The sequence below is a fragment of the Schistocerca gregaria genome, chromosome 7 (assembly GCF_023897955.1).
Source record: "Schistocerca gregaria isolate iqSchGreg1 chromosome 7, iqSchGreg1.2, whole genome shotgun sequence".
NCBI classification, from domain to species: Eukaryota; Metazoa; Arthropoda; class Insecta; order Orthoptera; family Acrididae; genus Schistocerca; species Schistocerca gregaria.
Window position 1 is genome coordinate 326,592,707 of NC_064926.1, and position 12,388 is coordinate 326,605,094.

Below are 12,388 nucleotides of genomic sequence, written 5' to 3' on the forward strand. Positions count from 1 at the left end.
ATACAATCTCTCCACCATTCTGTTACTGATGCGAAGGTAGCTACTGGTGTGAAAATGGTTGTAGTTGCATAGCTGAAGAAACTCATTAATAAGTGTGAACCAAACTGGCATTCATGGTCAATCATAATGGTTTGAAGAACACCAACATCGAAAACTATGTAAGGAACAATGCCTACGCAACTGTCTCTGTGGAGAAAACAGGTGTGGGAGTACCTTTGGGCCACTTTGTAAAATGATATACTACATTAACTAGTTAGTAGTGACTATCAGATTTTGGTAAAAGTCCTGCTATGTCCACATGTATGTGTGAAAATCGTGCTGTCGATGTTGAAATATGCACAACCATTGTGAAGGAGAAAGGAGATTAGTGTTTAACTACCCACCAACAATTAGGTCAGTGAACACAAGCTCAGATGAGGGAAGGATGGAAAAGGAAAGCAGCCGTGCTGTTTTGAAGGAACCATTTCAACATTTGTCCTAATCAATTTAGGGAAATCATGGAAAAACTAAATCAGGATGGCCAGACATGGGTTTGGAACATCATCCTCCGTAATGTGTGTCCTATGAACTAACCACTGTGTTACCCCACATGGACTGTGCGAAGGCATGTCGACCGACTTTACTGTGCTGGAAATTGAGGCAGAAACATGCCCACACTCAGCAGTCCTGGATTTCTAACCACAGTACCTTGCTCACCACTAACCATGCTGTAGCCCGGATTAACCTGGTTATGTAATGCTTGTAAAAGTATGAGCCAAAATTCTGTGGAAATGTATGGACATTGTTTGTCCTAGATGTGTCACACCAGAAACTCGTTGCATAATATGTAACAGAAATACATAACAGCTGCAAGGCTGTGTGTTCACTTTGGAACAAGTCATGGAGCCCTGTGTCCTCTTAATGTAGGCTAGTGCAATTTTGTGACAGGCCATCAGAGACGATGTTCTTTCTACCAGAAATGTGGCACAATCCCTTGTAAATTGGGCAATATATTCTGCTTGTCTACACTCCCATGGTGTGTCATGATCTGTTGTGCATTGGAAGAAATAAGTTAGTGATTTATGTTCAGTAAAAACTATAATATGTCTTTCTTCCAAAGGTGATTGAAAATGTTTAACAGCTACCACAATTGCTAACAACTTGCAACTGACAGCACATCATTTCTTCACCTGCAGCATAAGGTGCTGTGAGTAAAAGGCAAGTGGTTGGCATTGACTATATCTCTCTGTTGCAGTGCTGCGGCAATTGCATTTTGACTCGTATCCACTATTAGAGCCAATGCGGCACTAATGTTCAAGTGAGGCGGCCGTGCTGCTTGTCCCAAACAGTGCTTGAATTGATGAAATGCCACTTCATTCTTCAACGTCCAAGATGCCTTGCAAATACTGGTTGTATGCATGCCCGAGTGCAGTGTGGTAAGTGATTCTTGCTGACTTGCCATTCTTGGAAGGTGTTGGATAGTAATTAAACATTCCCAGAATTCTGCATAATCCTGTGTAGGTTGTTGGCAAAGGCATGTCTCGCACTGCTGCCACATGTCCAGGAAGTGCTGACAGACAGGCAGCTGAGATTACACATCCCAAAAAATTGCACCTCTCACTTGCCTACACCATGTTCCTACAGGTGCTGAAAAAGCTGCCACAGGTGATTCATATGCTCCTCAAATGTAGGTGAAAATATGAAGATATCATTCATGTAACAGAATAGGAATGACAACCCATGCAACACTTCACGCATAAAATGCTGCCACGTCCATTCAGCATTTCTCAGTCCAAAAGGTATAAATTTGTACTAGGAAAGCTCTAAAGGTGTTTTAACAGTGGTTTCCTGAACCCCTTTTGGTGCTACTGGAACTTGCAAAAATGTCTTTGTACTATCAGCTACACTAAACATCCGAGCACGAACGATGGCACCATTAACAAGAGGCACAGGCTAATGATCGAGACATTGAGTGCCCTGTAATCCCTGCATGATTGCCAGGAGTCATCTTTCTTATGTATCTTGTGTAGTGGGGATGCTCAAGAACTATGCCCCAGTCAATACCTGCTTTCAACAGCTCCTCAAACGCTGCTTGCTCTGCAAGCAGTTTGTGAGGCGGAAGCCTCCTCGGACAAGCTGCAACAAGTCAGCCAGATGATGCGTGCATATGGTGCAGTTTTGAGTGGTGACACGTGGTAACTGGATGGGTGAGCGCTGGAAATTCTTGGAGTATATGCCTAAAAAGATTGCTGTCAGTTACTGTAGTAGTGGTTTCCATTGGCCAAAAAACATTTAAACTCATGGTCAGCATCATGTGAGATGCACCAGGTGGTTTCCTATTTGCTGTACAGGCATAGTTGACTCCTCATTTACCTGAACAGATGACAAGGTTGACAGATTGGCAAATGCAGCTTTCTGCAATTAAACGATAGTTGACTAAATCCAGCGATAGATGTAAATGAGACAAAAATCCACACTGAGTATGGGGTCGGCAAAATAGGCTCATGTTGAAGACCCAAATCCAGTGTTATTCTCTGTTCACCTTAAAGTTTCAAAGCATGAATCATTCACCATGGTGAGATTATGCTTTGTTGGTGTGGCAGGTGCAATATTCAGCTGTCTGGGGTAAACATTCACTTCAAACCCAGAACCTATGAAAAATAATGATCAAAAGTCTATATAAATAATAAACACTTTCTGACAAACCAGCAATTCATATTTTATATCTTGTGCTGGCTACTTGCACAGTTACTGACGCTGCCACAATATCCTCTCATCCATCACTGAAAGTTTGGTATCATTGGAATGCTTCATCAGAGGAAAATACCTGTATTTGCATAGACTTCTGGTAACATTTAATGTGGTCCTGTTCCTGTCCATTTGAGTATTACTGACAACTTTGTAGTGCCATGTTCTTCAACACTTGGCTGAATTTTGGCATGTGATGCTGCACTGAAAAAGTGTCTTATGTATCTACACTGCCTTCATTCTATGAATGTGTAGGTCTGACTATTCATTGTCATTCCTTACCTTCTGCTCCAGACATAACATTTGTCCCTGGACAATCCTGGAAGTGAAGAAATATTGTTCTCTCATTGTCTTTAGTATTTTGACTCATCTTTCATTTGAGTTTGCTGAAATGAATGTATAACAGAGAAAGGAAATGCGCATTGAACTAATGTTGATAGCATAATCTCAGGAATACTCTTAGGTTGATGTCAGGCCATTTTCCACTTAATATTTGCTTCTAAGTAAAAGAAACAGCAATACATTTATTGAGAGAACATCTAGAATTTACTTGAGCGGCAAGTGGTAATGGGAGACTGAAACAAGTGTAGTATTATCAGATAGTTCATTTTCCAAAGTACTTCCCACAGAAAAAAGAGATTGAGCACTAAGGTTTTGAGTCACCAGCAGCTTTAATTATTATAAAATATAACTTTGCTGGATTTTTATTTCCAGTAAGTTTACCGCAAACAAGAAACTATGGTAAAATCAAACAATGGAAACACCAGGTAGCTGTATCAGCAATGCAGGTAAAGATAGATTGCTACTTACTCTAAAGAAGACACATTAAATTGCAGGCAGGCACAATTAAAGGACAGTTACACAAAGCTTTCAGCCAGAGCTTTCATCAGCGAAAGGCATTCTGGTCTGAGCTGCCAGAGTTGGTGTCAGGTGTGTTTGCTTATGGGTATGAATGGTCTGTGTTTCTCTTTTGCTGATGAAGGCTGTGGCCAAAAGCTTTATGTAAGTATCTGTTAATTGTGCCTGTCTGCAACTTAACATGTCTTCCTTATGGTAAGAAAATATGGTAATGTAGAGTTTAAGTTGTTTCTGCAATACTTTTGAGGTTTGGTTGTTTGAACGGTAGCAAAATGGAAGTATTACAAAATACTTATTAAACAAAGGTACTTTTGTATAACTGGAGAAATGAGTACATTACAGCAGAATCACCAATTTTATTTAAGTATTTGATGAAATTTTTATATGTTTTGCAATATAAAACTGGTTTTTCACTTATATACTGTAATTCTGTATTTGAAAATTGGCTAAGTTATGGCACAAGTATACAGTTTCCTTAAGGTATACAATATTTTGGAGAAACAAATGTTTATGTCAGAGTTTCTCAATGAATATTCCATTATGTCATTAAGTGTGCACTTGAGTGAACCTTCCTGAGAGACTGAAGCACCCAGCAAATTGAGATTATAACTTGATTTTATGCATATGTGGTCAGAGTTTTCAGGAAGAGAACTGAGGCACTGGGTTAGCAGTAGCCAATGAACATTTAGCAGAAGCCAATGTACCTGGGTGCACAGAATTAATCTGTCATAGAGGTTGAGCCTTATGTCTGTTGTTTAGAGAAGTATTTGTTTGCCATATTAATTTGTGCTCAGGACAAAACAGTCTTGCTCTAAATTTTAGAGAAATTAATTTGTGCTTTTTGCTTTCAATTCTTTTTAAAGCTTTCATATTTAATGCTGAAGAACTGTCTCAGCCAGATTAAAAAACTTCAATTTAGTCGAGCAAAGGTAGGATAAAAAGCATTACTTTTATCATAATTTGAATATTGAGTGTATCAGTAACTCAGTATGTAATGGAAGATATCTGATATTATCTAAGAGCACAAATTTTTATTGTTCTGTGAAAACTCCCTGAGAGTGAAGCAATTTGATGAAAATTTCACAAACTTCTGCAATAATCGCCTTTTATCTCATATGAATGTGTCCAGACATAAAAATATTCTTTTTGTTCTTCTATAATGTATAAAATACACACTGCCTGTGCTTTAATTTAGGAACAATTTATATATAAATTTATTGTGTGTTTGCACAAAACCAGTTTTCTCTTGAAGACATGTAGGTACTGGATTTGTGGTGTAAGTCAGGCTACAAGCTCCATATAATGGAGAATAAATATTACACATAACTTATACCACAAATTGTTAAAGTAAAAGATGCACTTTAGAGTGTTTCTTCGTAGAAACTCTTAGAAAAGACAGATTTGTTGATTTGAATTTGCTATTTCAGTTCCGGCATAGTTGTTATAACCCTTTCTGATCGCTGTTTGTTGCGATTTTTATGAATTCTTAAAAAAATGTATGAAACAGCTGCAACTGCACTAATTATTACTGCAACTGTAGCTACAATTGTAACTGATGTATTTGTGAGCTCTCCTTGAACTTGTTGAGGATGGACATCATATTGAAGATCTCGTTTAACTAGTGAATGTGACCGAAGATCATTTTCAGTGCCAACCATAAGCCCACGTACTCCGATTGTTATGGCAACAACTTGCTGCTCAACTTCCCGTTTGTTCACATGATGTGTTTGAGAAATGTTTTCTTCATCAATGCTGCGATGAATAATTTTACGCCTGCGGCCAATTTTTTGAGGTTCAAACAGCCCTGTGGAAAGTACAGTAATTTAGACATCATTCTTGAAGAAGTTTCTCATGAAAACATATATTAATAAAAGGTATATAAACATACATATAATACTCTTTAGCATGGATGAGAATTTGTGGTGATTATCTGCAGGCATCACGCAAGAGCTCTCTCTCTCTCTCTCTCTCTCTCTTTCTTTCTCTCTCTCTCCCTGTCTATCTCTGCCTCTCTCTCTCTGTGTGTCTGTGTCTCTGTCCTCCCCCCCCCCCCCCCCACCCCCACACACACACATGCAAGTAATGATGTACATATATACAGAGTGTTTAAAAAATGACCGGTATATTTGAAACGGCAATAAAAACTAAATGAGCAGCAATAGAAATACACCGTTTGTTGCAATATGCTTGGGACAACAGTACATTTTCAGGCGGACAAACTTTCGAAATTACAGTAGTTACAATTTTCAACAACAGATGGCGCTGCAAGTGATGTGAAAGATATAGAAGACAACGCAGTCTGTGGGTGCGCCATTCTGTATGTCGTCTTTCTGCTGTAAGCCTGTGCTGTTCACAACGTGCAAGTGTGCTGTGGACAACATGGTTTATTCCTTAGAACAGAGGATTTTTCTGGTGTTGGAATTCCACCGCCTAGAACACAGTGTTGTTGCAACAAGATGAAGTTTTCAACGGAGGTTTAATGTAACCAAAGGACCGAAAAGCGATACAATAAAGGATCTGTTTGAAAATTTCAACGGACTGGGAACGTGAAGGATGAACGTGCTGGAAAGGTAGGGCGACTGCGTACGGCAACCACAGAGGGCAACGCGCAGCTAGTGCAGCAGGTGATCCAACAGCGGCCTCGGGTTTCCATTTGCCGTGTTGCAGCTGCGGTCCAAATGATGCCAACATTCAGGTATCGTCTCATGCGCCAGAGTTTACACCTCTATCCATACGAAATTAAAACGTGGCAACCCCTCAGCGCCGCTACCATTGCTGCACGAGAGACATTCGCTAACGATATAGTGCACAGGATTGATGACGGCGATATGCCTGTGGGCAGCATTTGGTTTACTGACAAAGCTTATTTTTACCTGGACGGCTTCGTCAATAAACAGAACTGGCACATATGGGGAACCGAAAAGCCCCATGTTGCAGTCCCATTGTCCCTGCAACCTCAAAAAGTACTGGTCTGGACCGCCATTTCTTCCAAAGGAATCATTGGCCCATTTTTCAGATCCGAAACGATTACTGCATCACGCTATCTGGACATTCTTCGTGAATTTGTGGCGGTACAAACTGCCTTAGACGACACTTCGAACACCTCGTGGTTTATGCAAGATGGTGCCTGGCCACATCGCACGGCCAACGTCTTTAATTTCCTGAATGAATATTTCGATGATTGTGTGATTGCTTTGGGCTATCCGAAACATACAGGAGGCAGCGTGAATTGGCCTTCCTATTCGCCAGACATGAACCCCTGTGACTTCTTTCTGTGGGGCCACTTGAAAGACCAGGTGTACCGCCAGAATCCAGAAACAATTGAACAGCTGAAGCAGTACATCTCATCTGCATATGAAGCCATTCCACCAGACACTTTGTCAAAGGTTTCGGGTAATTACTTTCAGAGACTACGCCATATTAATGCTACGCATGGTGGATATGTGGAAAATATCGTACTGTAGAGTTTCCCAGACCACAGCGCCATCTGTTGTTGACAATTGTAACTACTGTAATTTCGAAAGTTTGTCTCCATGAAAATGTCCTGTTGTCCCAAGCATATTGCAACAAACGGTGTATTTCTATCGCAGCTCGTTTAGTTTGTATTGCCGTTTCAAATATACCGGTCATTTTTGAAACACCCTGTAATTACCTAAAAATGAGGAACAGTGAAAAATGTTACTGCTTTTCCATGAACATTATTCTGCTACTGGTGAACTGTTTGTGCTAATATAACAAATAGATGATTTTTGAAAGATAATACTTATTATTTGTCTGAATGGGCCTTATTTACAGAGAAAAAACTTTTCTGTAGTGAAATTACTTTTAAATTACTCAAGATTCCCAATTTCTTGCAGTTTGTCTATGAGATATGAATCAAAAATGTTGCACAAGTGCAAATAACTGACTTTTTATCTAATACTATGATTGAGCCTCCACAAGGACATCACTTACAATTTTTATTGTTTTATACATGTGTATTACATTTAATTTTTATTGTTACTCACGAATAATGTTAAAGAATAAATCTACTTGCATTTATATGAAAGTATGGCAAGATCCTCAAGGAATCCTCTGTAAGATATTTAGCTGGCAACTCCACACACATATTAATTTAATTGTGACAATACAAATGCCAATATGTAATCAACAAATAAATAATTGTAATGGGTGTGTTTCCTTTCTTGTAAGTGTATGGCCCTAAAATATAATATCAAATTTTGAAAATGAAATTCAAGTAAACTATGGGATTGCCAAGTCACACAAAAGCATGGAAAAGCCCTGTTGGCTTGGCTCCCTGCTGCTCTAGGCTCCACAGCAGTGAGTGCTTGCATACAGCAAGCAAACAGTATCATTCAAGGTCCAAATCATTGTACGAGCAAAGTACAAGAACATACACACTGAAGAGCCAAAGAAACTGATACACCTGCCTAATACGGAGTAGGGCCCCCGCGAGCACACAGAAGTGCCGAACACAATGTGGCATGGACTTGACTAATGTCTGAAGTAGTGCTGGAGGGAACTGACACCATGAATCCTGCGTAAGAGTACGAGGAGGTGGAGATCTCTTCTGTACAGCATGTTGCGAGACATCCCAGATATTCTCAATAATGTTCATGTCTGGGTAGTTTGCTGGCCAGCAGAAGTGTTTAAATTCAAGAGAGTGTTCCTAGAGCCACTCTGTAGCAATTCTGGGTGTGTGGGGTGTTGTATTGTCCTGCTGGAATTGGCAAAGTCTGTCAGAATGCCGAATGGACATGAATGGATGCAGGTGATCAGACAAGTTGCTTAAGTGTGTGTCACCTGTCAGAGTCGAATCTAGACATATCAGGGGTCCCATATCATTCCAACTGCACATTCCCCACACCATTACAGAGCCTCCACCAGCTTGAACAGTTCCCTGCTGACATGCAGGGTCCAAGGATTCATGAGGTTGTCTCCATACCCGTATAAGTCCATCCACTCAATACAATTTGAAACGAGACTCGTCCAACCAGACAACATGTTTCCAGTCATCAACAGTCCCGTGTCAGTGTTGACTGGCCCAGGTGAGGCATAAAGCTTTGTGTCATACAGTAATCAAGGGTACATGAGTGGGCCTTTGGCTTCGAAAGGCCATATCAGTGATGTTTTGTTGAATGGTTTGCGCACTGAAACTTCTTGATGGTCCAGCACTGAAATCTGCAGCAATTTGCAGGAGGGTTGCACGTTTGTCATGTTGAATGATTCTCTAAAGTCATTTTTGGTCCCATTCTTGCAGGATCTTTTTCCAGTTGTGGTAATATCAGAGATTTGATGTTTTACCTGATTCCTGATATTCACGGTACACACATGAAATGGTCATATGGGAAAGTCCTCGCTTCATCACTACTTTGGAGATGCTGTGTCCCATCGCATGTGTGCCAACTATAACACCACATTCAAACTCACTTAAATCTTGATAACCTGCCACTGTAGCAGCTCTAACTGATCAAACAACTGTGTCAGACACTTGTTGTCTTATTAAAGCATTGCCAACTGGACCGCCATATTCTGCCTAGTTACATATCTCTATATTTGAATATGCATATCTATACCACTTTCTTTGCCACTTCAGTATATAAGACACTAAAATTTGTCATTGTAAATTGATCGGCAGCACCTGACATTATAGAGTCAACCAACTTTTGTTTGCCTTGTACAATCTTGTGAACATGAAACCAGACAGACTGAAGACAATGGGTTTCATTGCCCACATTTTGTCTAGTAACTAGGCATCGTCAATGGTAGTGGACCTTTGCATATATTTGGTGAATTTAAAGTTACCTTTAACATATTATGCAACATTGATCTTTATCCTTTTCCATGGCCAGAAGAAATCTCTAAATTATCTGAGGGTAAGACAATAATGCATTGGTCCACATCTGGCCCTTATGCAGGCAGCTACTTTGGCTGGACATTGATGGGTAGAGTTTTTAGATGTCCTCTTGAGGGATATCATAATAATTTCTGCCCAGTTGGATGTCAGATTCTCAAAATCCCAAGATGGTTGGAGGGCCCTGCTCATAATGCTCCAAATGTTCACAAGCAGGGAGAGATCTGGCAATGCTGCTGCCTAAGGTAGGGTTTGACAAGCATAAAGACATGCAGTAGAAACTCTTCCTATGTATGGGCAGGAATTATATTGCAGAAATGTTTGCCCAGGGTGGCTCTCCATGCAGGGCAACAAAATGGAGCAGAGAATAATGTTGATGTATAATTGTACTGGTCATTGGTGCTCAGTTCAAAGCAGGCTTCATCACTGAAGATGATTCTACTCCATTTAAAGAGATTATAGGCTGAAGACATGTCTGGTGACTTTGCAGACCGCTATGAGTTACCAACCTGATTCACCAGTCATGTGGTCTTACAGCCAGTAGTGATGGTGTTGAGTGCCATTTCTTTTTATAGCAGGACCCCTTTGGTTGTCATCCATGGCGCACTTACAGCACAGAATATGTTGATGATGCTCTATGCTATGTTTTGAAGTTCTTCATAGTAAGTCATCCTGGGCTTACATTTCAGCAAAATAATGCCCGCCTGCACACAGTGAGAGATCCTACTGTTTGTCTTCATGCTTGTCAAACCCTACCTTGGCCAGAAAGGTTGCCAGAATTCTCCCCAACTAAGAATGTTTGGACCATTATGGACTAAGCCCTCCAACCCTCTTGGGATTTTTATGATCAAATGCACCAACTGGACAGACATGATATCCTTCACGAGGACATCCAACAATGCAATCAGTAAATTTCAAGCAGAAACACTGCTTACATAATGGTTTTATTGACTTGTTCAATTGGTGAAGCTCTTTCTCCTGACTAAATCATCCAGTTTGTCTGAAATTATAATCATTTGTTTGCCTGTGCATGTACCAGTTTTCATCATCATTTTTTTGGTCTTAGAGTGTACTAGCATTTGCAATTGCCATAAAGCATGAAAATTCAGTAAGTTTTGGTTTTAAAGCATTGTTAAGGAATACACATATGTAATCATTACCATTTGGAGTCACATATTCACCCACCATATTATAGTGATATTTAGAACAGCTGATTCAAGGGGTCTCTCATGTGCAAACTACTCAGGTGACAATATAGTAATAGGGGCTGCATGGGAACAATACTTGAAAAATATAAAGCCTCTTTTTAATAGACTCCAAATCTGCCGTGTATATTACGGAATATACAAATTCAGTTTTTTCAGTGGAGTGTTAAGTATCGAGGGCACATTTTCAGTAAGCAGGTCTTAAGCTGGCGTCAATAATGTCAACTACTTGAACTTGAAAAGATTTGTCAATGTAGTGGTAATCAAAATCTGACCACAATGCCAGCATTAACTGTCAACTCCCAAAAATCTAAAACAACCACAGTATTTTTTGAGTAACCTGACATACTATAGCAAATATGTTTTTGATGCAGTCTAGATGACCTATACATAGAGCAGCTTGCACAAAGAAAGATGTTATGTCTCAATGGCCTACTTCCTGCCAAAAGGCCTCTATGCAATAAAAAGTGCCTTACATCCTTTCTCAGCCAAGCAACAATCATGGCAAGCAACAGCCTTACATGAGCAGTGGATGCATTATGACATTGTCAAAGTGTAGTCAAACTAGAATGCTGACAGTACTGGATAACTGTTTGGTATGCCTTTGAAACATCATCAGTAGGCCTACTACCAAAATAATTCACAGGTAGAAAAAGAGGTACTGGCCATTTTTTATTGCATAAGAAAGTTTCATAATTACCTCTTTGACACCAGTTTTTAGTTGACTATGGGCCATATGTCACTGATTTCCCTAGTAAGTCAATAAGCTCACAGAATAGTGGGAAGTGTAATTACAAGAATGATGTTCATTATGGGCACCCCTCTCAACATGCTAAAGCAGTCATGTAATCCCACTTGTATATGCATCTCAACAATGACTTTGACACATAAGAAGCCCTGCATTTCAAAATGGACGAGAGAAGCTTTGTTACAGTATTTCTCTCCATAGCCTAATCCAGAGCACCCTTTAGAGTGGCACAAGTCACCTAATTCCCATAAATTCCAGAGAGGGAGTCAACGAGGTCTGATGCTAAGTTCAATCAAATCATATATGTCTTCAATTAGCTTCAGATCTGGTGAGTTGTGGGCCATCACATCAATGGGAACTTACCACTGTGTTGCTTGAACCATTCCATCACACTCCTGGCCTTGTGACATGGTGCATTATCTTGTTGAAAAATGCCATTTCTGATGCGAAACATGATGTTCCTGATTGGGTGTATGTGGTCTGTATCTGGTGCATGCTACTCATTGGTCATCATGATGCCTTGCATGAGCTCCACTGGACCAATGAATGCCCACGTGAATGTTCACAAGAGCACTATGGAGCAGCTACTAGATTGTTTCCATCCTGCAATACAAGTGTCAAGGAGTAGTTCCCCTGGAAGACAATGTATTTGCACCCTCCCATCAGTATAATAAAGAAGATATTGGGATTCATTAGACCACACAGTGCTCTGCCACTGCACCAATGTCCAGTGCCAATGGTCATATGCCATTTCAGTCATAGTTGCTGACTGTGAGGGTCCATTGTATGAGTGTTTGGTGCACTGCATGTTCAGACATACTTTTACCTTGCCCAGCATTAAAGTCTGATGTTAGTTCCACCACAGTTCACTACTGTCCTGTTTTACCAGTCTGCCCAGCCTACAACATCCGGCATCTGCAATGAGAGAAGGCCGTGCAATCCCACGGTATCTGGATGTGGTTTCACTACATGTTGAAGATGTTCACCACAGCACTT

The 12,388-nt window shown here is 40.2% G+C and overlaps 1 protein-coding gene across 2 annotated transcripts in view; it reads right to left on the reverse strand.

Annotated features, from left to right (window-relative positions):
- Nucleotides 1-3,926: 3,926 nt before the first annotated feature.
- Nucleotides 3,927-12,388, reverse strand: part of LOC126282270 (mucin-2-like) — a 237,250-nt gene continuing 228,788 nt past the window's right edge. For both annotated transcript variants that reach the window (XM_049981882.1, XM_049981881.1), the window contains one exon: nt 3,927-5,389. In XM_049981882.1, coding sequence (XP_049837839.1) covers nt 5,004-5,389 — 386 coding nt within the window. In that variant the 3' untranslated portion in view covers nt 3,927-5,003. The remainder of the gene's footprint in view (nt 5,390-12,388) is intronic.